At 40.6% G+C, this 27747-nt stretch overlaps 1 protein-coding gene across 2 annotated transcripts; it reads right to left on the bottom strand.

The window, feature by feature from the left end:
• YWHAZ (tyrosine 3-monooxygenase/tryptophan 5-monooxygenase activation protein zeta) lies at positions 1 to 27607 on the bottom strand. Of its 2 annotated transcripts, none has more exons than XM_054190541.1 (6): positions 27453 to 27607; positions 24644 to 24947; positions 8371 to 8494; positions 4514 to 4677; positions 4324 to 4419; positions 1 to 1056 (listed from the first exon to the last, which is right to left on the bottom strand). In XM_054190541.1, the coding sequence occupies exons 2-6, from the start codon at positions 24935 to 24937 to the stop codon at positions 997 to 999; spliced, it is 738 nt and encodes a 245-aa protein (XP_054046516.1). In that variant the 5' UTR covers positions 24938 to 24947; positions 27453 to 27607; the 3' UTR covers positions 1 to 996. The 2 variants fall into 2 exon arrangements, with proteins under 2 accessions (XP_054046516.1, XP_054046517.1); XM_054190542.1 differs by lacking the exon at positions 27453 to 27607 and adding an exon at positions 26243 to 26446.
• Between the last annotated feature and the right edge of the window lie 140 nt (positions 27608 to 27747).

The following is a 27747-nucleotide window of genomic DNA, read 5'->3' as shown; positions in this document are numbered from 1 at the left end:
TCCATTCATAAAACTTTTATTCCACTTACATCAACTTAATACACATGTTCTGAACAGTTATGCTTGGATTGTTCATGAAAATTTCATAAGACATTAAACAAAGCTAGCCATCATCTCAAGTTATTTCCCTGTTAACTATTTTTACAGCACATGCATGTTAGGCAAGTATCAAAAAAAAAAATCACAAAAGCAAAAAACCTAAAAAAGTTAAATACATGGGCTTTTGTTTTACTGCTGTGCTCGATATACAGTGTCATTATGGATATCAAGCAATTCATTTTTTACTGCATCTTTACTTGTACATTTGTTCTTAGGTTGCTTAAACCATTTAAATACAAATAAAATGTGTAGCAAAAATAATGAAAGCAACAGCAGGTAACTTTACAAATAATGGAATGTGAACCGTTTCTCTGTCCTTCTCTAGAGAAAGTTGACTGGGTTATCAAACTGTCTTAAGGAACACTTCAGCTGCAATCAAAGATGTACACTTGATCGGTATATTCCACAGATTTCACATGTTGACTTGACATGCAATATCTATGGGACATCAGTTTATTCACAGCCGTGCGTGCTCCAGCTGGGATACTCATGCTAACTACACCTGTGGCTGCAACTGATTATCCCTTTTTTTTTTTTTTCCATCGTGACAGACCAATATGCAAGCAGTTGTCTTTGCTTGACATAGAAAGCTGTTTAAACACTGGCCTTGTGGGAAGCCACAATGTACCAAAAGTACTATGCCAAACATGTAAAACTTGTATAAAAATTTCACAACCCTATATTGGCCACCTCAGATGAAAACAGATAAGTTCCCCAAATGTTAACTGGCTCTATTCCCCTAATATTAAACAAAACCACATGGGAAATATAGAAATCCAAATAGAAGTAACATAAACCTGTCAAATCGTAAACAAAAACTATTTGTGGGACAGCATGGATGACAAATGGTCTACTGTGTAAATTTCAGAATGAGGCAGACGGAAGTTGGAAGGCTGGTTAATTCTCCCCTCCTTCTCCTGCTTCGGCTTCATCTCCTTGGGTATCCGATGTCCACAACTATTCAGAAAAGAAAACAGAGTAAAACATGTCAGACGTTAACTTTTATGATTAATAATTAATAAGGAATTACTAGAAAGAAAGCCTACTTCTTAAAAAAGAATTTTGTAAGAGGTCCTACTAAGCACCATGCGGAAAAAAGCACACATTAACATGAATATATTTCTGGGCTATTACTTCTACACAAGACAAAATGGGAATCTAGTCCTAGGTGCCCCAACCCTACGCTGCATTTAATGAGGAAGTTCACGAACAGGCAAAACCAGAGGCTCATATCCACAAGGCTCACTAAAAGCAGGCAAGAATCAAACCTACAGAAGAGATACAAGAGAATCAGGAACTAAGAATACTTGGTTTCCTGTGGATTTATACCTTCTCCTCAAGTGAGCTTTACACATCTTTCTGAAGGAAGAGCCTCAGTAAAGGTCTCTCTCCACATCCAGCATTAGAGTGAATGCTACCTTTTCTTCAAAAAAAGGCAGCTGAAGTTTATTTTTGTTTTTTAAAAACAAAAGCATTTCACCAAAATCTCTACCCCCTTGGCTCTGTTCAGTCAGTTGTGCTCCCCTTCAGCTTCCAAACTTGGAGGGCAGGGCAAGGAGGGAAGAAAATCAGGCTAAACATGCAGTATGCACATAATCTTATTTTCAGCTCCCTAAAAATCATACTAAGGAGCCATATATCAAGATTAAGTACAACTAAGGAAACTAAGCATCGGTTCCCGAGCAACACCCAGGGCAAAGAAGTTATTTTGTGAACCAAGTGTTTCACCGCGCTGGTTACTTCCAAACTATTACCAGCCCAGTATGATTTGTAATCTCTCGCTTTATGGAGTTATAGCAGCATTAACCGAATCCTTCACACTCTATAGCATAAGGTGGTAAAACCCACATACAACTAATTCTCTCTGCTACACTAAAGTCTCACAAGACACTAAAATAAATGAATAAATTTTAAAAATCCATCATCAGAAACATTTTATCCTTTCCAGGAGTATAAGACAATAGAGAAACTTGCACAAGACCAGTAGCCTTGTTCTTGCTCTGAACGTAATACATGATATCTGCACTAAATGTTCCTTGCAGAAGGCATTAAGCAACAAGTTTGTTTACTGGAGACAACAGCATATTCGTCAGTGCCCAGCCCCTGCATTACATCCTGTGCTACGCTACATTATTAGAATACTGTGTTATTCTCAACTTCAGTACTATTCTTGTGAGGAACTGTTAGTAAGAACAGTTTTATTAGAATTTTATCAGAGCCTTCTATCCTAAATCCTCACCTCTAGAGTACGTACAGATATATACGTATATATATTTTTATTCATTAAATAAAAAGGGCCTGACTGGTATGAAGGGAGAATTACCAATTGAAAGTATAGTTTAACAAATCTGCTGGGGAAAAAAAAACCCTTAGGGCTTTTATTTTTTTAAAAAGAAAAAACAATTCAATAAAAGAGCAAAGAAGAAATTATCTAGCAATCCCAGTAAAACAGATTTTGACTTGATATATTGAACAACCCTCTGAGCACTTCTCTGCCTTCAGTCCCGGCTGAGAATAAACACAGACTCTTCTTCAGCCATACAAAGCTCAACGTAAAATGAATCAACAACTGAGGAAACTGCTCCTGCACAGAACTGATCAACATGCTGAACCACTGTCTAAAGCCTTTGTAACAGACTTGCGTAACCAGCAAAACAGACCTTTTTTACATTTATGAAATTCATTGCAGTCTTTCTCAGTCACACATACATCGAAACCTATTTTTCTACCTCAAGAAGCTGTAGAAAAACATGGAATCCATGCACTTGTACAGGTCACGCTAAGCATTTAAAGCAAGTCATATCATCCATTCAAGAATACGGAATCCTGCAGCTGTCCACAGCTTTCTCCCTTATAATGGAAAGCTCACATCAATTATCAGGCCTACTTCCATAACTCACACACTATGGCAGCTCAGTCCAACTTCTGCTCTTGTATGAAACAATTTGCTTTCCAACTGCTATGACAAGCTTTACATTATTTTCACTGGGAAGCTAGCAATTAAAGTCAGCTTCTATTATCTATTTCAATACTGCCATTCAAAGGACAGCTCTTGAGCAATCTCACACAAGGGGACAGCACACAGAGACATTGAGAGCAATGCCAACCCTGTATCTGTCTCCATTACAGAGTTTGAGAAATCTCTTCCATTTGTTTTGTAAGCAACAGCTGGAACAATCACAAGTAGTTTTTTTCAGTAGTGTTGCCATTCTAGTGGAAAAGGTTCCAAGGAACAGAGAAATAAAGTGTTAGAAACAAAAGCAGAAAATATGGCAACTCCAATTTTACAGACCTGTACAACTTCTAGTTATGTTAAAAGAGGCCCAGCTACTTTGTAAATGTCTCTGATATCAGATGCACAGAATGTGAACAAGGGGTTACATCTGGCAACAAGAAGTGCTTATTTTTTCAGTTCTGGCTTGCAGCTCTCCCTCCCCCAGCCTCAAAGACCGGGGAGTGAACTATGCCATTAATTACACTATTGCATGTTTGCTTACATTTACTGTTTCATTTGCTTTAGATGTTTATCTTTGCCAGTTTTAAAGTTCAAAGCAGGTTAAAAAAACCCCCCACACAAGATGAAGATTTTGATTACTCTGACAGAGCAACACAATCTTCATCTATAACTTACACCACAGACAGCTGTAAGTCCAAGGAAAGAAATAATTAAGACAGTTGTTCTACAACTGCCACGGAAATAGCCTGGCTAACACTGATTCCAATTTCAGCTTTACCAAAATTAAAGCCAAACAAAAATCTCCTAAACAGCTAGTAAGTCCATTTAAAGGCCTGTTATGTTTGTAGTTTTCAGTAGGATCTATTCCTTGCACATGCAATCACACAGAAGAAGCTATATGCAATTTGACATAAGTTTTGACGAGGCAAATGTGACTGTATTCTCAAATGCTGTTTAACAAAAGACAATAGCTTTGCTAGTCACAGTCCAAACTACGTCACTTACTTAAACAAGCTTAATTTCTTGAATAAAAAAAACAACTGAAAAGTTTGGTCAATTTGTCATGTCAGAAAACTGTGTTAATTAGCATGCAGACAAAAGAGACTAGGCAAGAGAAAAAGATGTAGCTCAGAAAGATGGTGTACCTATAAACTCATCTGCAAGTAAATGACGGGCACAGTTCCACAGCTGAGAATGAACAGGACAGCTCTGGGTGCCACAAAGACCAATCCCATTATTAACAATACGCAAACTTTAATAATACTCACTGTCAAGTTGTCTCTCAGTAACTGCATTATTAGCGTGCTGTCTTTGTATGACTCTTCACTTAATGTATCAAGTTCAGCAATTGCTTCATCAAAAGCCTAGTGTTATAAAAATAAACAACAACTCCATTGGCCATGCGACAAAAGGTTATGAAAATAATATAAATGGATTTTCCCCCCTCCTTAGACTTACCGTTTTTGCAAGGGAACAGGCTTTCTCCGGGGAATTAAGAATCTCATAATAAAACACGGAGAAGTTTAGAGCCAGACCTAATCTGATAGGATGTGTTGGCTGCATCTCCTTTTTACTGATTTCAAAAGCTTCTTGATATGCTTGTTGTGATTGCTCCACTATCCCTTTGGGGAAAAAACAAACACACACAAAACCCACAACAAGTAAGTAATTCACATACTGTTTTCAGACATACAATCAGAACTGTGTTCACGCTTGCATGAACAAAGTATGTTAAGACCAAACGCCAGCGAGTGAGCACTTTACCTAACAAGTTCCTATTTTATGAAGATTTTACTAAATTACATTTTAAAAATATTCAAAAAGCCGAAGTTGTCACTGACTAAATCACAGGTTTGAGTCTCTCCCTGACACCCTGTGACTACTTGTATTTACGAATGTTTGCAGCAGTTTTGTAGCACCTAAGGAATATAAACCCCACCACCTACATGAAAAGGTAAAAAAAAAAAAAAAAAACAAACAACCACAAAACCAAAAATGGAAGTTTTAACTACACATAGGTTTGATATAGTACCACAATTTCAATGCCTTTAAATGCTGCAAAGCATTACAGATCCACGTTTTAGTCACAGAAAACAAAGGTGACCTTTGCCTATCATGCTGAACCCTTTCAGTAACAGCCATCTATGAATTCCCATTCAAATTGCTTAGCACAGACATTGTGGCATATCTCAACCCGAATTAAATATATTTATTTTTAAAAAGCTTCCAACATAGTTCCATTTCCAATGCAGATATAGAAAGCATTTTAACCTAACTTTAATGTTCTAGTACCTACAAATTTTGAAGGAGAAAAATTAACAATTGGTCTCCTTTTCTAGAGATTAATCTTTTTCCATTCTCTTAATTGATTCAATTGTACAAGTTATAAATGTTTGGTGGAAAAAAACAGCTCTGTGGTGTACTCTAAGATTGAAGAGCTCAACAGCTTCCGTTCTCGCTGAATGCACTTGAACTTATGAGCAGACTATGCCTGCACAAGTCAGAGATCCTGGCCCAGCACAGCCCACAAGCTGGACGATGCCGTTGATGACTGCAGGAGGCAAGAGATGCGCTAGACGCTGAGCAGAAAGGGACCGTTGCTCCTGCACCCTCCAAGGCTGTTAATAGCATCTGAGAAAAAGGTGGGCAGGAAGTCATTCAATTCAGATGCAAAAGGATCCCAACCCTAACGTTTCTGGAGCAGACCAGAAACATATCCAGCATCTCTGCAACAGCAACAGTCACACGTATTCAAAAATAAAGGAAGGAATTTTAGGCTAAGGACTTAAAAATACATCACTGTTTAAGTCAGAATTACTCAAAGTCTGAGAATAACCGAATACCAATATTAAGGATGTCTACCTCTATTTGTTCACCTTTATGTATTCACAAAAGTTAAAGCATTGTATTTTTCTCTTCAACATGGGAGGACACTCACTGCACAATTATTCTACTCTTTGTCCTTTCTACACTCATCACTAATAATGGAGTGCTTCAGAAAAATCAGACAACTCCCTAATACCTTGGAAGTGACCAGAAGTTGGTATATTATGGTTGAGATGAACAAGATTTACTCTAAGTTCAATTTAGAAATAGTGAGAAGTGTTTCGCTGTTCCCATAATGGAAAAGCTTTAGAAAATGGCACTGGTCAGGAAAGGCAAAACAAGCAAGGTGAAAAATAAGTAACTTCAAGGAATGAAGCCGAGCATTTTATTTTTTAATCATTTTTCTTTAACATACATAATTTCCAAAAGAAAAAAAATGGTCTATTTTTTCCTCATTTGAGAAAATACAGTTACCTTTTGAGCAGTGATTTGGGGAACTTAGTGCACAATTGCATGTATTCTGTTAATTTTTAAATCAGTCAGTATAGAAAAAGTTGCAAGATTTTTAACCTTGAATTCTTTAGAAAGCGTTGTACAGTTCCAAAGTTCAAGGCTAAAGTAGTAGGGTGAAGCACCTGCTTGACATTCCTGTCCATCAGATTGCTGTACGAAACCTCAGTTGATAAAATAAACAATGTGGTTTATGAAGATAAAAATCCAATTCCTACAGTTGGGAGCTTTATACTGTTGCTGTATTTACTGCAAAAGGCTGAAAGAGTACTGTCCACCTAAATTGGCCGTTATTTCCTGAACAATAATTATCAACGGCTCTTCTTCAAGGTCACAGACAACATACAGGAAAAGCCTGTGAGCTGAAATGCCTGGGGGGGGCGAAATCTTAAATTCAGGAGCCATAGCAACTATGAGCTAGATGGGCTTTCAATACATTTTCTTCATCTGGAAACACACTAAAAACTGCTCTGCCAGGAGACTGGGTTACATAAAAATGAACTTCAAAACCACTTTAAACAAAGATTTTCGCAATCTAATTTTAGAGTCTGTAACTTAATCCTCAACAGAAAAAGAAACTTCGGGACTCAAAATATTGTGCCTTCTATGCATGTGAATAGAGATTACTAAAAGGAAAATATAATTACTCTCTGTACAGTACCAGATCTAAAACACTAGTTACACAGACGATTCTGCCACCACCAAGACTGGGTCAGTTTGTATGGAGTATCAAGCACCACAAGTCAAATCAAGCCTTATTATACTAAGTATCTTTATGCAACTCCCTATTATTCAGCATACTGGGGAAACGAGGCTACCCTGTGTACCGTGGATGTAACACATATGCCACAAAGCTACAGCAGACGCATCTATGCCCTTGAAATTATTCCAAGTCTGTTTCACCTCTATACCAAGTTTCTGTGAAGTCGCACAGAGGTCTTTCTGTATCATAGAGAGAGAGCAGCACAAGGTCACAGGGGCACCACAACTTCAACAGCACCGCAAGGAACCTATAAGCCCTACAAAAGGTCAGAGTGCTAACAGGCATAAACCACACAGCTGAATGGTTCCCCAATAATCCCTGAAGTTCCAAGTCCATGCATCCAGACTGCCTGCACACTCCCAAGCATCCCATGCACATGGGCTAGCAGAAGCTACCAGACTGGGCTCTGTGCTGCTCTTCAGGGCTGCTCTTCAGGGCACGCCACCACCAGTCCTAAACTGACTTGAGGAAACAGCTTAACAGCTCATTGCAAACAGTGCTATCTAAACATGATGTGTCATTTTGAATTTTGAAGGGTGTTCTCTTCAACTACAGCAGTTAAGCCACCTAATATATTCAGTGCTGTATATTAACTTTTCTAACTAAATTTAGGTGAAGGCAACTTACCTGCAATTATGACAAACTGCTTACAAGATGATAAAAAAAATTTGAGGAAATAAAAAAAACATTTGGACATTAAAACTACCATGGTTATGGAAGAAATTTTCCTAACAGTAAGATTAGTTTTATTAATCCTTTTCTTCTCCAGGTGGTTTCTAGTCTCTTTGCTCACTGAACCTATGCAGACTTTTTGTATTCTGTAGAAACGCAGGAGAAACAGCATGAATAAGACTTCAAAAAGCTACAAGACTTTGTTCCCCTGCAAAGAGGTAAAAACCCAATACTGATCCGGGCAGAAGATGCATAAACCTACACTTCAGTGATAAATCAGATGCACGCACACACACATAAGTTGGAGTGGATTTCAAGAGTTTGTGACTGAACATCTGCTCCCTGCTTGCAATGGCAGAGGTACATGGAGATTTTTATAACTCATTTGAAAGCCAATGACCAATGATTTTTCTTCCAAAACCAGAAAGCCTATTACCAAAGAAATGTACATCTAAATCAGAATTATTCTAAAGTCAGTCATGTCACCATCCCACCAAAAGCAATCTAATTTGACAATATTTATCCACAAGCTAACATACAATACCTTTCTTGTCATCTCCAGCAGCAACCTCAGCCAAGTAACGGTAGTAGTCTCCTTTCATTTTCAAATAGAAAACTTTACTTTCTGCTTGTGAAGCATTAGGGATCAAGAACTTTTCCAACAGAGACTAAAAGAGAAAAAAGAACATAGTGTTTTGAACATACATACTTTTACAGAGCACTGAACCAACAATTCAATTATACTACAATCTATTTCAAACTCAAGACAGCTTTACTTTTTGCTTATTTTCTTCACATCCTACATAGCATATTCAACTAAGGAGAACATATTCTGGATCATAATTCCAGCTACAAAAAGGAATGCTGCATGCTGTGACTTGACAGGGGGAAGACTGTGTTAATTTAGCAGATGAGACTTGTATGACCAAAGCAAGGGTTTCTATAAACTGTTGTACAGTACCCTGACAAAAACAAGGTAATCCAAATTGTCTTGGCAGAGGGTACACAATGGAAGAAAGTCTGCATTCACAGAAGATAGTAAAAGGATCTGAAGTATCAGCTGCCAAATCAGAGACCCAAATATCTTACATACACAGGCAATAAATAGGCCTCATTAACCTAGTTCCCATTAACTGGAACGCTGTACTGGCATCACCAGCAAGAAACTGCAAGGTGAACCTGGATTCTTGCATTTCCAGACACCTGACAGTCTGACAGTCAGTTGTGTGGCACTGAAAAGGATCATCTATTTGACTTTATGTGCTGCCCTAACAGGTGTTTCCTATATCTTCTGAAACAAAGGTAGCTCTCTGGAGTCACTCCACCAAATCCTCCCTGTGGGCTGCCTGTTAAGACCAGGTTTTTCTAGATTATTCTAACTGCTTATTAAATTAACATAGCAAGTTCCCAGCTGAGGCAGTCATGTAATTTAGCAAGAGTTCTATTATGATGAAAAGAAAAAAGGAAAAAAAATAAATCACCGACTCCAACACATTTAGTCAAATTAAGGTACAAGCTTGTCAAACTTCTTGATATAGAGTGCTTTAAGTCAGACTTTGAAAGAAAAGCCAGTTATTTAAAAGCCAGAAAAAGTGCAGAAGTGCTCTTGAATACTCAAAATTAAATGAGAAGCTGTTACACATACAAGGCTACATAGCAAATAATTTTTTAAAAGAAGTTTTAGTAAGAATTTTTGCATGTCTTTCTTCCCCTGTAGATTAGATGACTGACGTTTCAGTTTTGTCTCACTGTTTTTAACTCATATTTCCAAGGACACCACAGAAATGGACAATCTAATTCAGTTCCAACCCACAGGACGATGGCTGCTTTACAGTACTTTCATCTAGATAGCACCCTGCAGGCTGAGTGAGTATCTTACACGACGTACTCCTGGGGCAGGCATACCCTGAATACAGTAAGCTGTAACCACTGTACCGTGACAGAGGTACCTGTGGTACCTGCTCTGCTTAACAGGCCAAATGACATAAAGCTACAGAAAACTATATTCAGTTTTCAGAGAAAATTCAGAGAAAGAGCAATAAGAGCGAACAGGTTTGGTTGGTTGTTTTGTTTTTAATTAAAATACTGCTAATTCATTTTATATAAATCATGAATATTTAGCCTGGTAGCCTCAGCCTTGTGTGAGACCCTTCAAAATGAAGTGACCTGTTGTGACAGCTCTCTCTCATTCCTGTCTCAGCAGATAGGGTAATGCAGAAGTTCGGCTGACAGAAACCAAAATCAAACAAGGTTCGGCCATGCCCATGCTCCAAAGAGATAAAAACCTGTTAACGGACTCTATTAGTTTCAACATAATGGAATGTATTTATTCAATCATCTTTACTATTAGATATTTTCAGTATTGTGGGGGTTGGTATATAGCTTCATTTTATGCAGGGAGACATGGAAAAATACTCAGTGTCCTTGCTTCTTCCCATCTGAACAACAGCAGAGACAATCCTTTGGCAACAAAGAAAACACAACACAAGCACGTCGGCAGCAGCAGCATTTTTATGGATCCTATCAAATGGGCTGATGAGCTGCCTCACGTGAAGGGCACCCTTCTGGAGGACGTACCACTATGCGAGAAGGGTTCAGAGCCACCTCTGCCCCAGTGTGGCTGGAACGAAGCAGAAGGCCATAAGGTATATGGGTCACGCGCTTCAGCTCTCCGTAACTACTTACGCACTCTGTTCTCACCATTAGAGAACTTCAAGATTCACAGCTATGACATTTTTCATCAGTGCCAAGAAACTCTGACTTCAATGTCAAATGAAGGTTCCCAGCTACTGAGAATAAGGCTCCTTATTAGTTTTTCTCTGTAGGGCTGCAATTAAGTCAGGTGTGTCAGTCTGCACCTACCCTTCTGGCACCACGGGGAGTCGCCCTCCTTCTGTCCCCTCCATTAATTGGTCAGACGAAAATATTGTCAGTGATTCTAGAAACTGAAGTCATTCATCATCCACATAGAAGGTTGTTCAATTAAAAAGTACAGCTCTGCTCGCTCCCATAGCGGCAACCAAACTTCCAGACTTAAAACTTCACTTAGGCAACAAATGAGGTGAAGTTCTTTGCAAAACACCTAACTGAATGGGTGAATTGCACCAGCAGACAGAGAAGAGGAAAGACTACCAAATGAGATAGTCTTTCTAATCAGATAGATACTAACAGGGCAACAGCAGCTCGGACAGTGCGTAAACCTTGTATTGAAAAAAAGTTTTAAACCCATACCTAATTTAGGAGACGGACAAACTAAGAAAATCCTGTTGAACAGCTATTCATAGAATATAGCCTATGCAAAGAGGCTCTGACTCTGAGACTGCGCTGGTAGCTTGCTCATATCTGGATGAAAGGCTCTATTCTATACAAATAACACGTAGGACTGGTAGGCCACATATCTTTGGAAGAATTTTATTTATGCCAAATACTTCATAAATAGCAACAACAAAACCTGAAAGCAGATTAACATTTAAAAGCTAGCATGTGAAATTACTGAAAGGAGATCTCTCCCCTATTATTTATCTAGTACTATATATTCAGTTTCTGCTGTTTGTACCAGTCTTTTTAGTTCAGGATATGTTTTCTTTTACTGGCGTAAGCAAGCATAAAACACTCCTTTGAAGTTAGCCTGAAGATTCAGGGTACTCTGATTTATCCTAGAGATTGGCTGTGAAAGCTGCAGTCTGTATGGAGGTGGTGTGGCTACAGAAAGGCATACAGATGAGACCAATAAAACTACTGACCTTTTGGAGTTCAGTTACAGAAGATAACGTAAAATGCTAGGCATAATGAAAGGCATAACCAATCTACCACTTTGTTATCTTATGGGGAATATCTTTTTTTTTTTTTTAAATAGCTTTAACCGCAAGGCTCCTCTGGAAGATACAATTTTTCCCACATGGAAGACTATCTTTAAGACTATATTTAAGTCCTATTGATGGCTTCTGTTTGTCCAAAGCAGAATAAACAGAAACAAGAACAGTTCCGATAGTACCACTAATATATGCCTACCTTCTCTCTCCATTACCAGTTGATATGACAATGATTATCAGTATAGAGCTGATAACCATATGGTCCACTAAAGTGCTAATAGCTAGTCCAAGATTGTACCAATAAGCTGATCTGTAATGACTAAGTTTGTTGGGTGATCTGCGTCACTGCGATGCATACAACACCCTGACAACTGGAGTCCACTCAGCACGGGTATATTATAGCTACATGGTATGTAGCTAAGCCCTCATGCTCATTCATGACATTCCTGCTATCGTGCCAAATTCCCGTCCATTTTTGATATATACTAATATGCACTAACTACAATTCCATGGGCAGTAATTACAGTGCCTCAATCAGAATCTAGTAGAAACAGCTTTTTAAACAAAATCAAAACACCGCTCCCTGCCCCCAAAACCCCACAACTACTCAGCCGTAACTGTCAGAGCTTTTAATTTGACAGCAAGAATCTAACTGCTGTGAAACAAACCATAGCATTGTAGTCAATTAGGCAGATGCAGCAGCATCTCAGAGCACTTTTCAGCCAAAATCTGTAACAGCTTGTACGACTGCTTCTAATACTTTTCATAGCAAAGTCATACACAGTCTTTCCAGAAAGACTTAATGGAAAATTATTACTTTAAACACCCACACACACATGCATGTACTAAATTTGAATACCAACTCTTACTAATATGTTGGCCGTTAAAAGATCAGGCTTCAACACTTCACATCTGCCAATTGTGATTACGACAAAGTTAACAGCTTTCTGGTACTCTGAACTGGGAGAGACAGCACATTCAAACTCAGGAGATGTCACCTATGCTCACACATACCTAGGTAAGAAATCTCATAGATTTGGTATGGTCCCCCATCCCCAGCAAGTATGCACTAGAGAAAAGTCTTTGTCTCCAAAAACATAACAGAGGCTGCATGCACACAGCTTCGTTATTCTACTGGCAAACTTCAGTCCTGGCTTATTTTAAACACTGAACTGGTACGAGATTTACTTTCGTCATTCTTACACATGTTCTTTTGCCAGAGCAGGACACAGTCAAGAGATGGCAACATTAAGCACACTGCATTTGGTGCCTATTTTGATGAAAGGCCCTATGGACTTGTTCCTGTGGTTTTGCAAGATAAAGTCTGAAAGCTAAAGTCAAACTCAGTTAGGAGTGTGAAGGAAGCACAACAAGCAGTAATTCTGTGTTACAAAAAAAAAAAAAAAAAAAAAAAAAAAAATCAAACCCCAACACCCAACCCTCTACAAAAAGTCTGCCTGCTTCTTACTACAAGTAGACATGCTTCAGTTTGTCACGTTGTGGTGACAACTTCAGTTGAAGACAGGAAGCCAACCCACAAAGACTTGAATAGTCCTTTCCTGACACTTGAAGCCTACAACTACCCTTCTTTTAAAAGCATTTGCTTACATCTTTGGCAAACGAATTGTGTGGGTCAGAACGCTATTCCCAAATTCATAAGAGCATTAAAATCAATGCCTCAGTTTTGCCTTGTTGCTTATAGTTCTGTGCGTATTTCCCTTTATTAAAGGCTCAGTCTCAGCACATGTTATTGCCTGGGAACTTTAGATAATTATTAATGGACTTGAGGATTGCAACAGCGCCAATTTTCTATTTAAGATATTTCTCTCCTGACAAACAGGAGAATAAGAATAAATTCACCAGATTCTAGAAAGATGTAGTTTTAAATAAGCAGGTAATATATGGTTAAAGTACTGAAAGCAAGAAACTTTGTTTTTAAATACCAAAAATTGGTTATTAAGATACATTTTTGAGTAAAAACTCTAGAACTATCGAAGAAACAAAACGATATTGCTCTTGCACGGAAGAGCCAAGCCGCAGAATGGCAAAAATCCAGAAGAATACACTGATAAACATTAGGTAGTTTAAACAGTATCAGTTTTGCTCAGAGCTAACAAGGCAGGGCTTATGTTTTCATGCAGTAACATAGTTACGATGTTATTTCTAGTTTTGAAAATAAGTTACACAGGAGTATTAGCTGAACTTTAATTTACATGTCATCCATCTCTAGTATATCGCATGGGGATGAAGATGGCATGGAAGAACTCTTTGTGTTTTAAATTAATGGAAAATATGAAAGAAACGTTTTTGGTTTTTTTTAACTCAACCTGAAATCTATTTCACGCTAACTGACGATGGCCTAATATTTTCATGAGTTAAGCAGCATGCCACTATCTTTCTCCAACATATTACAAGAACACAGGACAGATTGTACTGGCTGACAGGACTCTTCTGTCTACTAACCTACCTGCAACACTTGCCCAAAAGAGGATACCATTGGAAAAATACATGAAGAAAGCAAGAAAATGTCATGCTCCTGTTAGCCTCCATCAATGCCTAAGGACTTCCTGAGCCAGATGTGTTTTCTCTGAATGTAGTAACCTTCAACAGGCTTCTCATCCACATTCCACGCACTTGTCCAAACTCCCCTTACATCAACATAACCCTAATACCCACAATACACTATGGAGAAGAAGCTGGAGACACTTGACTACCTGCACAGGAGAAAGTGGTACTGTTGTCTTAAACCTACTTCCCAGTTTCATTAAAAAAGAAATTTAGCTTATAAAAGCACTGGTATTCGAGTCTGCATTTGTTTTGAAAGACTACCAGATAATCTCAGGCTATTTGAAGAGTTTCAGTACCATTCCCAAATAGGAATCCAAAGCCCCTGCTTTTGATTCACACCATCCAGGTGGCTATTTACTTTATTCTTTACAAAGGAAGAAGGTGAGCAGAGGAGGGGGGAAAGGAAAATAAGAAAAGTGTGATGGATATTAAGAAAAAGGACATCCAGCTGAAGCCCTGTGTTAGAACAAGCAATAAAATTACAGTCTATTGAATCTTAAGATTCAGCTTTCCAGATACATCAAGATACATCTACCAACAATGAGCATGAGTATTTTAAAGAATTACACATATGTAACTATCAGGTGTACTTAGGTAGGCATTCAAAAATATTGATTCAGATCAGTGTTTCCAGGTACACACTTTGGAGGAAAAGCTACATGTACTTGCTTTCACCAAGTGGAACTCGCTAACCAACCAGCACAGTAACTGCAGCACACCTTTGTTAAGATGTTCTTTTACAGACTTCTATTTTGATGACGAAGTTATCAAAGTAGGCCACCTGTGTTGGACAAGTTCAAGATGCCTATCACTCCCATAAAAAGCTAGTGTGTCATTTTCCAGGTATGTGTTCTGTGCCTCAGCACCACAGTTAGGAAAGTTACTCGGGCTATAAAACAATACATGCAATCAGCTGTACTGTAGACTGGCACACATGCTACAAAGAGTTTAATTAAGCTATCTGTGGACAGTAGAAATTTTATTTACACACATCTATCTGAATTGTTGGAGGGAAGTGACAAATATTTGTATTTTTAAGGGGAGTATTTTTAGACAATTCCTTCCCAAACCCAGGCTGTTTTGAGACAGGCTCATCATGCTGCTTCTGATTACAGTTCTACGCAGATCAGGGCTCTGCAACTGCTGCCTCATGGGTGACCTCCAACCCTCTTGGTGGAAAACCAAAAGGACTGTTCTACTGTCAGCCTTATACTCCAGCCAAAAGCAAAGCCTCTTGTTTAAAGTTAGCTACAGGTTTCTATGTATTCATTTGCTCACTAGAACAGGAATACAATAAAATCTGTCAAATACTAGTGGCTGCTGTGGTACCGGAGATCTCTCTGGTAAAACATCTGCTGAAGAAGGAAACAAGCCTGCTGCCTGTTCTCAGTAGCAGTTATTCACTCTTCCCATCAAACTGGCTGCCCACAGAAACAGACAGCAGCAGAAGTTTGAAAAAGGTGAGAAGGCTGGCTGGAAGAGATGAGGTAAGAACAATTCCTCCTCTTAGCAGGGGAGGAATTCAGAATTTGGGACAAAGGACTTTCACTGGCAGGAAGGAATTTGATTGTGGAGTTCAAACAACACTGGGAAGATGTGACATGCACGGGGACACCCAGGATTGACAAGAGCAGGGAAAAGGTAGACTACAGCAAAATGTCTGATCAAGTGTATCTGGTAAAGACCTAGAAAGGGAAAAAAAATGGAGGATATGAGGCTTAAGTAATAAGAGAGTAATTGAAAAAAGAACTAAAGGAGAAAAGGGAATCCTGTATAACAGGAAGAATGGCAAGAAATTTTAGCTTATGAAAAAAAGTACTATTAAAACAGTCTAAATGTGTTTCTTTAGAAAGGGAAAAAAAGCAGTATCACGTATGGACAAGCAAACATGGAAGAAGTAGGACACTCAGAAAAAATTATCTTCATGCTGACACGTATGCTGGGGGATAGAACTAAGTCAGTAAGAAGTAGGTGTATGCACTAAAACACCTACAGGGTGCTTAGAGGGAAGATACGGCACTTAAGGACAGACATACTACTGGTCTGCATAAAAAGAAAAGGATTGGAACTGAGACAACGAGGAGCAGTATCTCAGTTCACGTTTTTACAGCCACACACGTAGCTCTCCTTGCAGATCTACCCTCCCCAGCTTAGACTATCACGCCCTTTACTAGCTTATTGCTCCTACCACTCTGCTTTCCAATTAGTATTTACGGCAAGGGAAGCAAATGTGTTTAATATCAGGATACACTCTTTTGAGATAACTCAAAAGATTTTATAAGTCCTTCATCCCAATCATCACAGTTTTTAACAAAGTATGCTTAGCAAACACATGACAGTGAAGGAATCAGATTCTGAAACATAGGCAAAAATACCTCTCTGGTTTAGTAACCAACTCTGAGTAAACTCATACGAAAGGCAGCAGCCAACAAGACACTTAAAAAAATAATTAGGATTAAAGTATTTAATTTGTTGAGGCATCACTATAGACATTAATATACAAACCAGTCTCTGCTGAGGATCAAAGCCAATGTGCAATTTTTAACTTTTTTTTTTTTTTTTGCATCACCTCATTAATTTATTTCTTGACTATTGGGGACTTGCAACAAAATGGAACGGTGCCAAATGCATCTATTATTATTCTTTGAAGAAACAGAGTATCTGCTGAGAAACTTGAGATAATACAAAATTGAAACCAAATGAGTTGGATGAGAAATTCTGCTAGACAGGTAGGTCTAAGCGACAGCTGTTGTGTCTGTACTTGAATCAGAACACGTTCTAGCTGTCTTAAGATGCTGCAGGTCTGGTCTCTGAAGAAACACCAATAAAAACCCCCATAAACATGATGTAATCCTTTTTATCCTTGGTAAGAAACAGAAATAGGAACTATTTTTCTTTAGCAGCTTGCACTCTGAGAAGATCTGAAACCTCCTGAAGTAGACTATATATCTATTAGGAGTTCATTATAGCATAGAATTGTTAATAAAAGCATTTTATTAACAAAAATGCCATTTTGTCAATGTAAGCCTGCCTTGCACTAGGAGAATCTGATCAGTTAGAGATCAGATTCCTGCTGTTATATTTTGTCACCTGCATAATCACAAAGGGTATCAACACCCAGAAAAAAACCCCAACAAAACAACAACATACAACTGCTAACTCATTTGAGCTGCATTAAATCTGATAAAAAAAATAAAATGTTTACGGTTCATCTCAGCAGCAGCACTACTTATTGTTTCTTATTAGAAGAGGCATTGCTGTCAGATTTCAAGAAAAATAAGCAACTACACAAGAGCTGACGTTCAGTAAAAAACAAGTTTAAAAAATAATCACAATCTTAATGGTCTCCAACCAGCTTTAATAGCACAAGCTTTCTCAAACTATTTTGAAATAGTAGTCAACTACTGCCTGAATGGATGACCAACTCAAGTTCAGGGCCAGGAGCCGCTGTGTCTGCCTACAGCAAAGAACGAGTAAAGCATTTGAAAACCTGTTTCGGAAACATGTATTTCTGTCAAATGCACGATAACAAGACAGAAGTTTCCAGAGAAAACCAGAGATGGTGTGGCATCTGTTTATACAGATGTACAGAGATAATACACTAACTGTTCATATTCTGAATTTTGTATTTCTACCACTTACAGTTTTCACAGGCACAGTAAAAGCTGGTATCTTTACAATACAGCATTTCTACTCTTAGTCTTCTAAGTAACCAACCAGCGAAAAAACACAGCGGCTTCACAAAATTACAAGTACACGCAATGAAGTTCTTGCTTCAACAGCACAGAAGGAGACTGTCACAGGTGACTAAACTTACTTTATTTTGCTGCTTAGAACTGCATATCAGCAGTAAGTGCTTAAAGTACTTGAACACTGAAGGTTGCTGTCAAATTAAGCAAGTTGTTCCTTGCATGCTTTTGAACAGTGTAAGCACTATGTACTTTTTTCTTTTTAAATCAAAGCCAATTACTGAACATTAATGCCAAGTGAAATTAATACAGCAGACTATTCGTTATAGTAAAGATTTGTTCTACTTCCAATAAATGCAAGAGGATATAGACATATGTATATATGTGTATAAACATGCGTGTGCATAGCTAATAGAAGTATAAAAGGTAACAGCGTGTTTACATATTTTTTTTGCATTTATGCAGAGCACCTTAGCTGATTTTATGATAAACGGATACATCAAACACACCTATCAACATTACAGATGCACTTCTTGCTAAGATTAATAAGTACTAGCTCACCTTTGCTCATGCACCCCAACCACCAATAAATTACTTATATACGCTGCAATCTAAAATCCTTTCAAACATGAGATGAAGTTTCATATATTTACGAACAATTACACGAACAATGTAGAATAAATAAAAACCAACACAAGTCATCTCATATTTGAACTGATCCGTGAATGACATTTTAATTCTCCAGCAAGATTCAACAGTTTTTCAAGTTTAATTTGCTTAAAAAAGATAGAACATTTGCTCAAAAAAAAAAAAAAAAAGGAAATTGCTCTAGTTTAGGCAGTGCTTTCAGTGCGGGGGGGGGGGGGGGAAAAAGCCAAAACCAAAAAAACCTCCCATAAAAATCCAACAGCCAAAAAAAACCAACCCCAAAACCCCAAAGGAGTGTAGCTACAACCAGGAAAGTGATTAAAGGATTAACAAAGCGAAATCATGAGGTTGATGCGGATTGCCTCAGCCTCCTACCTTCAATAGATGTGAGCAATTACACCAGCCAAACCTTAACTGAAAAAGCTAGACTCGAGAGTTAATCAGAAGCTTAAAGTATAACCATCCTTGGAAGTTAGTAAACCCTGGCTACATTTTGCTCTGTGATATTAAAAAATCCACGCAAAGAAGCATTTGTGAACCAGAGGTACTCACATATTTTCAAATACACCACTAGCGCATTACCAATTACCATCTTTTAATAAAAATTTTAACAACATAAGATGACATCTTGAGTTCTATGTCCAGGTTTGGGCTCCACAGTACAAGAGATACATGGATATACTGGAGTCCAGGGAAGGCCACCAGCATCATTACGGGGCTGGAGCACATGATGTACAAGGCAAGACTAAGAGAGCTGGGTTTCTTCAGCCTGGAGAAGAGAAGACCAGCAGATCTTACTCCTGTACACAGCTGCCTAGAGAAGATGGAGCCCAACTCTTCCTGAAGGTCTACAGTCACATGATGAGAGGCAGCAGACAAATTGTAACATGAGAATTCTGATTACATACAAAGATAATTTTTTTTTCTCTTAACCATAAGTATGATCAAGTATTATGACAGGCTGTCCAGAGAGGTTGTGGAATCTCCATCCTTAAAGATATTCAAAATTTGACTGACAAGGCCTTGAGCAATGCAGTCTAACTGGATCTGTTCTGAGCAGAGTTGAACTAAATGACCTCCCTTCCAACCAAAATTAGTCAACCAAAACAACTTAAAATAATCAGGACTAATTGTTTCAAAACAAAGATTTTGGGCAACTAACTCCTAGATTTCAAGAAATTAACCACCCCTCTTCTGCAATCAACATTCTGCAAATAGAGGCTTCTACAAATACCTTCCCTTCTTTTCCAAAAACATCAAAAAAAGGACACAGATCTCAAAGACAGAAACAAAGTGCAGTCAAAAATAAAAAAAATCAAGCATGCCTGAAGGAATCACAGAACTAAAGGTAGCAATTTTCAGTCAGAACATTGACTTTTTTGTTAGTATTGGGTATCTTCATAGCACAGAAGGTTGTATAGTATAATCAGTCACACGAGCTCATAAGCAATCTACTTGTTAGCACCACTCAGTAGGTTAGTTGTGCTCTTTGACCATGAGGAGGACACACTGAACATACAAAGGTTGACAAAATGCTCACACATGCGCATGTCAAAAAGCATATGGCTTTCTATAGGACAGAGGACTAAATTTCCTAATCCTGTCATTAAGAATTAGTGCAGAAACAGGTTTTATAGATGTTAGCATAGTAACCTATTAGATGTTTGCAGGCAAGTAGAAAATAGTCCCACAGTAATTTGAGTATGACTGCAATAGGCATTAATTCTGTGGTATGTTCTTTAAAAAGCCATTTAGATGCATTCTAAATGGCATTATGCTCCCTTCCCCCCAGTGAACTGCAGCCCCACGACAGGTTATTAAACCTTCTCCCACTCCCCCCCAAAACAACATACATAGGAAAGAATTGCAAACATAGTCACTTAGCTGGCATTTAACTGCACCTTCTCTTCTCACAACAACTACCACTTCTAAAAAATGAAATATCCATAACAAGCGCAAAGAAAACTGAACAGTGTAAGTACACAAGGAGTACCATTTTACACTTCTGAGCATGAAGTTAGGAAGAAGTAACATGGCGAAGCAAGCAAAAAATTCATATTATTGAGAGGTCCTGAACAGCACCATTACCCATATTCTGACAGGGAGGGAGTGGGAAAAAAGTACTATGTAGCAGTACCTATGTGTGACAGTAACTCTGGAAGGCTGAAGGGCAGCCAAGGTTTCAGGAAGCTCTCTAGACCTTAAAGGGGACCAACTGAAATGGAAAACAGTGAAACAGAGCACTTGGGCACTGCAAGCAGAGAGATTTACTTCAGGTATGACTGTGGGGAAACCTGTCAGGAGGAAGAGATATCACCCAGAAGACTGGGCATGGGGGAAGAACATGGGAACTCTCACACAGGGTTCACTTCGGGGAGACGCAGGGGACTATGGCTGTATGGCACAACCTAGGGAAGAAAGTGTAACTGTCTTGAATTACATTCATACTAAAATAAAGACAGCCATTTGTGTTTTAAATGATTAGTTTTGCATTTAGCTCATGTCAGAAACTGCCTGAAAGCTACTAGTATAAAGCTCCTGAGAACTTCTAACATGCAAGCAGTATCAGATGTTAGCTATTCAAAGACCTCTCCATAAATTCTTCTCTGTACTTCGGAATCCTCATTATCTGAAAAATTCATCTTACTACAGATTTGGACCACTTCAGCTAGAGCTCTGTTTCCAATTAACTGCAAAAAGCGTTTTGAAGAAAATCCACACCTGTTACATTAATAACAATTTTTATTATGGAAATGACAAATAAAAGATCATTATACTGGTATTTTAGACAGACCTTCCCTTCTACTATAGAAAGTGAAACAGGATGTGAAGCACACAAGTAGCTAGCATGAGGAAAAGTACTTAACAAAAACCTTAATTTCCTGTATCAATATGAAATTTCTGAGGCTGGAAATTTTCCATAATATGCAAGTACATTTAAGATGCTTGTGTATGGCAATGTATGTCCTTCCCCCCCACTCCCCCATTATTCGTGAAGAATTTGGAAATTCAGTCTTTATTGTTACAATGCAAGGAACTCATACTATGCACAACGTGTCACAACTATTTGCAGTTTATCAGCACCACCAGACCAACTCCAAACTGGAGATGGTTATACTACACCTGAAAATACTCCAGTGTATACCTGACAGAACTGGTGCTAGACCAAGAGATTTGAGGTATCTCCTCTTTGTACAGCAGCACAGAAAAGGACAAGTTCAGGATGTAGATGCTGGCTTTTCCTGCTACAAGGTCAGCGTAAAAGAGAAAAATAAACCATCGGACCTGATCCACATAACTGCTAAAATTTTTATCACCGAGTCAAATAGTTACGAAGTGAGAAAAAAGTCCAGCATTAATTGCCCTTATTCACTCTGTAAGTTAGTGGAACAGCTGGGAACAGAAGCCAGGCAGAGTTTGTATACTCTGTGTCTACTGGATTAGAGGAGCTATTTCTTCCATTCCATAGTAATTTGATTCCAACAATCGAGGGAAGAGAGCGAGAAGCTGCAGAAGAGCCAGCTTTGGCTACATTCTGCTAGTCACAAACACGTTCTCTTAATTGGTTTACTCCCTTCAACACTGAAGTTTGGACACCAGTTACTTCCAGGCTCAGCTGTGATGCAGCACCCCAGGGTATTAAATATTACTTAAGAGCCTAGCAGGCAATTGAAGACACAACAGCTCAAACAGACTCACAGTCTTAATAAAAGATACAAAAGTTTTGGAGATGCTTTTGTACTGTAATTGATAAGGCTCCTGACTGAAAGCTTTGAAAGTCTGTTAACACTTCAGGTCCTATTAATGACATACTTCACACCAACCAAGATTTGGTAAGCCTTGTTTTTTCACTTCTGTGAAGAGTTATAGACTAGATTATGCTGTACAAAAACTACAGAGGATCTTGTGGGGGGAAAAAAAAAGCCACCCTAGTTCTATGTTTGCACTTAGCATTGTGCAGACTCCTGTTCATAAAAATCAATTAAATATGTTACCACAGTTCTTTTTTCTCTGTTAAACCATAGTGGCTATCAAATAAAGCAATACAGTCAGTCATGTTTCTAGGTTAGTAAGAATGCATGTGAACAGAATATTCCAACAAAGAAAACAAGAATATGTTTTAAAATATAAACCTAATTCTTTAATGTAATTAGCAATGTCAAAGGTGGTACATGCCACCTGAAAGCATTTTTAAATCCTATCCCTTGAATAAAAAAAAAAGGTTTTTTTTTTTCCTTTTGAATCTAAGTCTAAAAAAGTAGTTTAATTACTACTAATCACTGCCTAAGGCATTGTTTTTTTTATGGATAGTAGTTTTTCCTTAATCTATTAAGAAAAATTGGAGTGGCAACACTGAAGATTAGTAAGACATTAGCTTCCTAAAAGTAGTAACATGTCAAAGAATAGTAACTTCTTTGAATAATGTACATATCTCTCATTAAACACAGAGAGAAGTTCAAGTCCATTTTGAGATTCAGAAGATTTAACAAGATTCCCTCTTGTGTTGCCCCCATCCTAGATACTTTAGCTGCTGCAGCAAATTGAAAAACTGGGGTTTTTAGTTTTTGTATTTAGCATGCACAACAAAAGCTAGTTTCACCTCAATCTGGTTTCCATTATCAGAAAAAAAAATTAATTGGAAACACTAAGTTCTTCTAAAAGGGTGTTTTTAAGCCCAATGACTTAATTAAAATGATTTCTTAAACCCAAACGTAGTTTACAAAAGAATTTCAGATCGCTCTGAACTGAAAACATCCACCCCTGAGGACTTTCACACTAATAAAGTAAATTAATTAATTTTAAAAAGAAATAATAATAAATTAGAACACCAGATTTGGATCCTTATTTCCCTGGCTTAAATAGATGAGCCACCACTTAACAACACAAGAACTAGTAAATCAGTTCTTTCCTATGTACGAGTTGGGCATTTCCATTTTCATAGTGGAAGTTTAAGAGTTATCCTTACACAAGATAACAAGACATACGAAACTGGGTGTGTTACAATAACCATGGAAGCCAGCCTAAACTGGAAGCCAGGACTCAGAGTTATCCATGCCGACTTTTACACACCCTTGGAGAACCAGTCTTCTAGAAGCAATCGTCACCCATGTCATTTAGTTATCTTACAAAGCAAGCAAAATTTATGCTACTCATTGATCTTAATTTTTGTTTGACATCAGATCTTCAAGCGCATACTTAGCTATTTAACACTTCCCTCATATCACATGTCATTCTGCCACCTCCAGGTACGTGATCCCTCATCACATATGGGATGACACACCAGCAGGGTCCACAGTGGACAATTCTACTGCTGACAGTAACATCTACCTCACAAGTGGCTGCAGGACTGGATATCCCTTAGTTCTGTGCTCACTGAAGCACCACAGGTGTATGCAGTTGAAAAAACCCTGACAATCTGGAATAAGCATTTGGAAGAGGTTTGGATTTCATAAACAAGTCTCCTAATGAAAATATAGGGTTGTTTGACAGGTATACGCACATTTTAACATAACTACAAGCCACAGAAAATGTCTAACTTGAACACCCTTGTACTTTGCTATTAAAAATTTTAAGTTTAAGAGGGTATCACAGCATTTCTACTGCCTCTTCCTGCAGACAATTTTCTGCATGGCTGAGTCATAACTAACATTACATCATCTTACCCAGGGAGGGGCACAATTTCCGTAGAGTAAGAACTACCTCTTACAACTAGAGCAGCATATAAAAGTTGCAGAAATCAAAGCGATCTAGGACACAAATACTGCACTGAGGGGGGAGGACAAGGGAAAAAACCCCAAACTAAACCTATATCTAGTTCAGTCTCAAAGAAATATGTTGACTTTTCATACCTATTACTTTACATACAATAATGTTTCATCATGTCTCCAAATTCACTAGCATTCATAACTATGATGATTTGTATATAAATAATCAATATACTAGAAGGAAAGAAAAGTCAAGACTTTTTAAACCTTGTCCTTCAGAAACAGCATAGGAGACCATAGCTTTACTAACAGACTAGAAGTAGTCCCAGAGAGCCCAGCACCATTTACCCTGCAACTCGAAGTAAAAATGCATCAACAGTTTCATTATTTCTCACCAGCACATCATTGCAGATGTCTCTTAGCTCAGTCTCAATTTTCTCTCTGTATTCTCGAGCCATCTGCTGTTTTTTCTCAGCGCCTTCCGTCTTTTGTTCAATACTTGAGACGACTCTCCAAGATGACCTGCGGGCTCCTACAACATTTTTATAGGCAACAGAGAGAAGATTCCTCTCTTCGTTGGACAACTCGGCTCCTTGCTCAGTCACAGACTTCATGCAACTTGCCATGTCATCATATCTTTCAGCCTGCTCAGCCAGTTTGGCCTTCTGCACCAGCTCATTTTTATCCATGCTGATATTTCTGAAGAGGAAAAATAGCGAGGCATTATTCAGACATTGACCAAGGACAAAGGTGTTTTAACTTCATATGCAGAGCAACCATTCTCTAAGTAGTTCGGAACTGTAAAGCTACAACGGAAATCCAGAACACAAGGCAAAGAAACACTCAATGCTCTAACACATGAATATGTGGATTGAAGACTTAGTCACTGCTTCCTCCTGAAGAATTGTTAACTTTAAAAAATATGTTATTATTTTAATAAATGCAAACAAAAGCATCCAAAGGTGAACCGAAAGCAAATCATTCCCATCTTATGTGCATAAACGATTCTAGTCCTTTGCCATTGTTCTCTCGTAAGACTACTTTCAAGCTGCAGCATGAACTGCATCCAATTATCAATATAACAAAGTCGACAAAGAAAATATCCAATAGTAAGTTTTTCACAGGAACAGACGAAATAAAGTGCAGACAAACAGTACCACACAACTCTCTATGCCTTAACAGAATCTTACAGTTACATGCAGAAAGACTTGGCACAGGCAAATCAAATCCCACACTGGATGTTACAGTCATCATCCACCAAATATCTAAATTTCAAGGTGTACACCCTTCAGCAATGTTAACTTCCTCTCCCAAAATGGGATACAGCAGATGTTCTGAGCAAGGTAGTGCTCTCAGCCTGAATGGCTATGCTTTCAGAGACAAAAGGAAATTTCACTATTTAAAAATATTACTTCGACATCAGTATTTGAGATAGCACAACCTGTCTGAGATGCTTCATAACCTGCATCTTATCAGCACTTTAAAAAAATAAAATCAAGCTCTGCTGAACTGAGATAATGGGATTTTTTTTTTTTTGGTACATCAGGAAAGAATACTCTCCCATTACACCCCCATCCTTTTCTGTATCTTGACTCAATCATTTTGAAACCCTGGTAATGTGCTTTGGGATATATGATCCTTTAAAGTCTGACTAGCTTATTAAAGCAAGAACCAATTTTGGTCATGTATGCTTTATGTATTTCTGTACATTCCATACACAACAATCCTGCATCTTAAGCTTTAACCATTAACCTTTTTGTCATTTCATATGAAGTTGCCGCAAACAATAGCAGCACTATCTTCCATTTAGGAACAAATTAAGCACGTTTTAACGTTCCAGCCACCTGAAAGGGAAAGTTTTAGCAGCTCCTACCCCCAACACGGGGGTACAGCCTCAGCGGCGGCTCCGCAGCGTTCCCAAAGGCGCGTTGAGAACTTGACCGCACCGCGAACGGCGGGTTAAGGAGCCATTTTAAGGCAAGGTTTTGGCTTACGGTTATTTACCACCCGGCGTGATCTGGGCGAGGGTGGTTAAAACACCGGCCCCAACGCCGGTGTACCGGGTCGCCCGCAGGCTGCTACGGCAGCATCTTTCTCCAGTGGCCACGCCGCCCGTGTCCTTCCCGGTGGCCGAGGGCGACCGCCCCGCAGGCGCGGCGAGGGCTGGGCGCTGCCCGCGGTTCCCCCGCCGGCGAGGTGACAGCAGAAAATGGAGCGGCCCGGGGGGGGGGAGGGGAGGGGAGGGGAGAGGAGGGAGGGGAGGGGAGGGGCGGGCGGGGCGGCGCGGCCCCCCGGGGCTCAGGCGGATCGGCCCCGGGCCGCCCCTCCCCGCGCCGCCGCATCCGCCCGCCGCGGGGACACCGAGCGCCTCGCCGGCCGCCTTTGTCATGGCGGATCGGCGCCGCAGCCCAGCCCACTTTCAGCGCGCGTTAATCCCGCTCACCTCCGCCCAGCGCCGGGGGCGGCGGCGGAGGAGGATGCCGCGTCCCCGCCCAGGCAGCGGCCGGACGAGGGGAAGCCCGCGGGCCAAGCCCCGGGGGACCAGGGGGTGTGGGGGGGCGGTAGAACGAGGGGGCGGCGGAGGAGGAGGAGCCCCTACCCCCGTCCCGGGGGAGCCGCCGCTATCCCCAGACCCCTCGGGGGGGTGCGAGAGGGAGGATGGGCGGAGGCGAGCGGGGGCGGGGGGGAAGGGAAGCGCTCCCGACCGAGGGGCGGCCGCTGCGGCTCTTCCGCGCCCGGGCAGCGCTCCCGGCGGGAGACCACACCCAGCGGCGGCCGCCCGCGCCCCGGCCCCCCGCCCCCGCCCGGCGGAGGCGGCACAGCCCCCCTCCTCCCCCATTCCTTCCTCCCTCCCCAGGGGCGCGGGGTCGCCCCCGCCCGCCGCCCCACGGGCGGGGCCCTCACCTGCCGCCCCCTCCCCCGCCCCGCCGCCCACCGGCGGCTCTCCCCCTCCCCCGCTTTTCCTCCCTCCTCGCCGGCGGGGAGGGGCGGCCGCGGCCTCACCTGCGCGGCCCCCACAACGGCCCCCACCGCCCCGCTCCCTCCTCGCGGAGCCGCCCTACCGCCGCCGCCGAGGCCGGAGAACGAGGAGGGCGGGGAGGGGGGGATCGGCGCTGCCCGCCGGCCGCCTCGTTCGGCCCCCACACCCCCGCCGAGCCCCCGGGGGCAGGGTGGCGGGGCGGCGGCGCGGCCGGGCCCCGTTACCTGTGGGCGGCGGGAGCGCGGCGGCGGGTGTCTCGGGGCGAGCGGGCGGGCGGCCGGCGCGGACTGTGCCTGTCTGGCGGCTCGCTGCGCTGCAGCCTCTCTCCCAGCGCCACACACGGCGTCTCCGCCAATCAGCGCGCTGCAGCGGCACGGGCAGCGCACCGCCCGTGACGTCAAGCCGGGGCCATGGCAACGGCGGAGGCGCGAGCGCCGAGCCCGCGCAGCCCCCCCTCTCCTGTCGTCCCCCTCCCGCCGCGCGCCGCAAGGGCGGAGGCCCCGCCAACCGCCGCGGGCG

Source organism: Rissa tridactyla, chromosome 2 (assembly GCF_028500815.1).
Source record: "Rissa tridactyla isolate bRisTri1 chromosome 2, bRisTri1.patW.cur.20221130, whole genome shotgun sequence".
NCBI lineage: Eukaryota > Metazoa > Chordata > Aves > Charadriiformes > Laridae > Rissa > Rissa tridactyla.
The sequence above is the reverse complement of the archived record's forward strand: the minus strand, read 5'-3'. Positions and strand labels throughout refer to the sequence as shown.

Excerpts from the sequence above, each read along its gene's own strand:
- YWHAZ (XM_054190541.1), bottom strand. The coding sequence starts at position 24,937 with ATGGATAAAAATGAGCTGGTGCAGAAGGCCAAACTGGCTGAGCAGGCT. Across the intron at positions 4,678-8,370 it reads TGCTGGAGATGACAAGAAAG|GGATAGTGGAGCAATCACAA; the intron begins GTATTGTATGTT and ends TTTTCCCCAAAG. Across the intron at positions 4,420-4,513 it reads CCTGTTCCCTTGCAAAAACG|GCTTTTGATGAAGCAATTGC; the intron begins GTAAGTCTAAGG and ends TTATAACACTAG.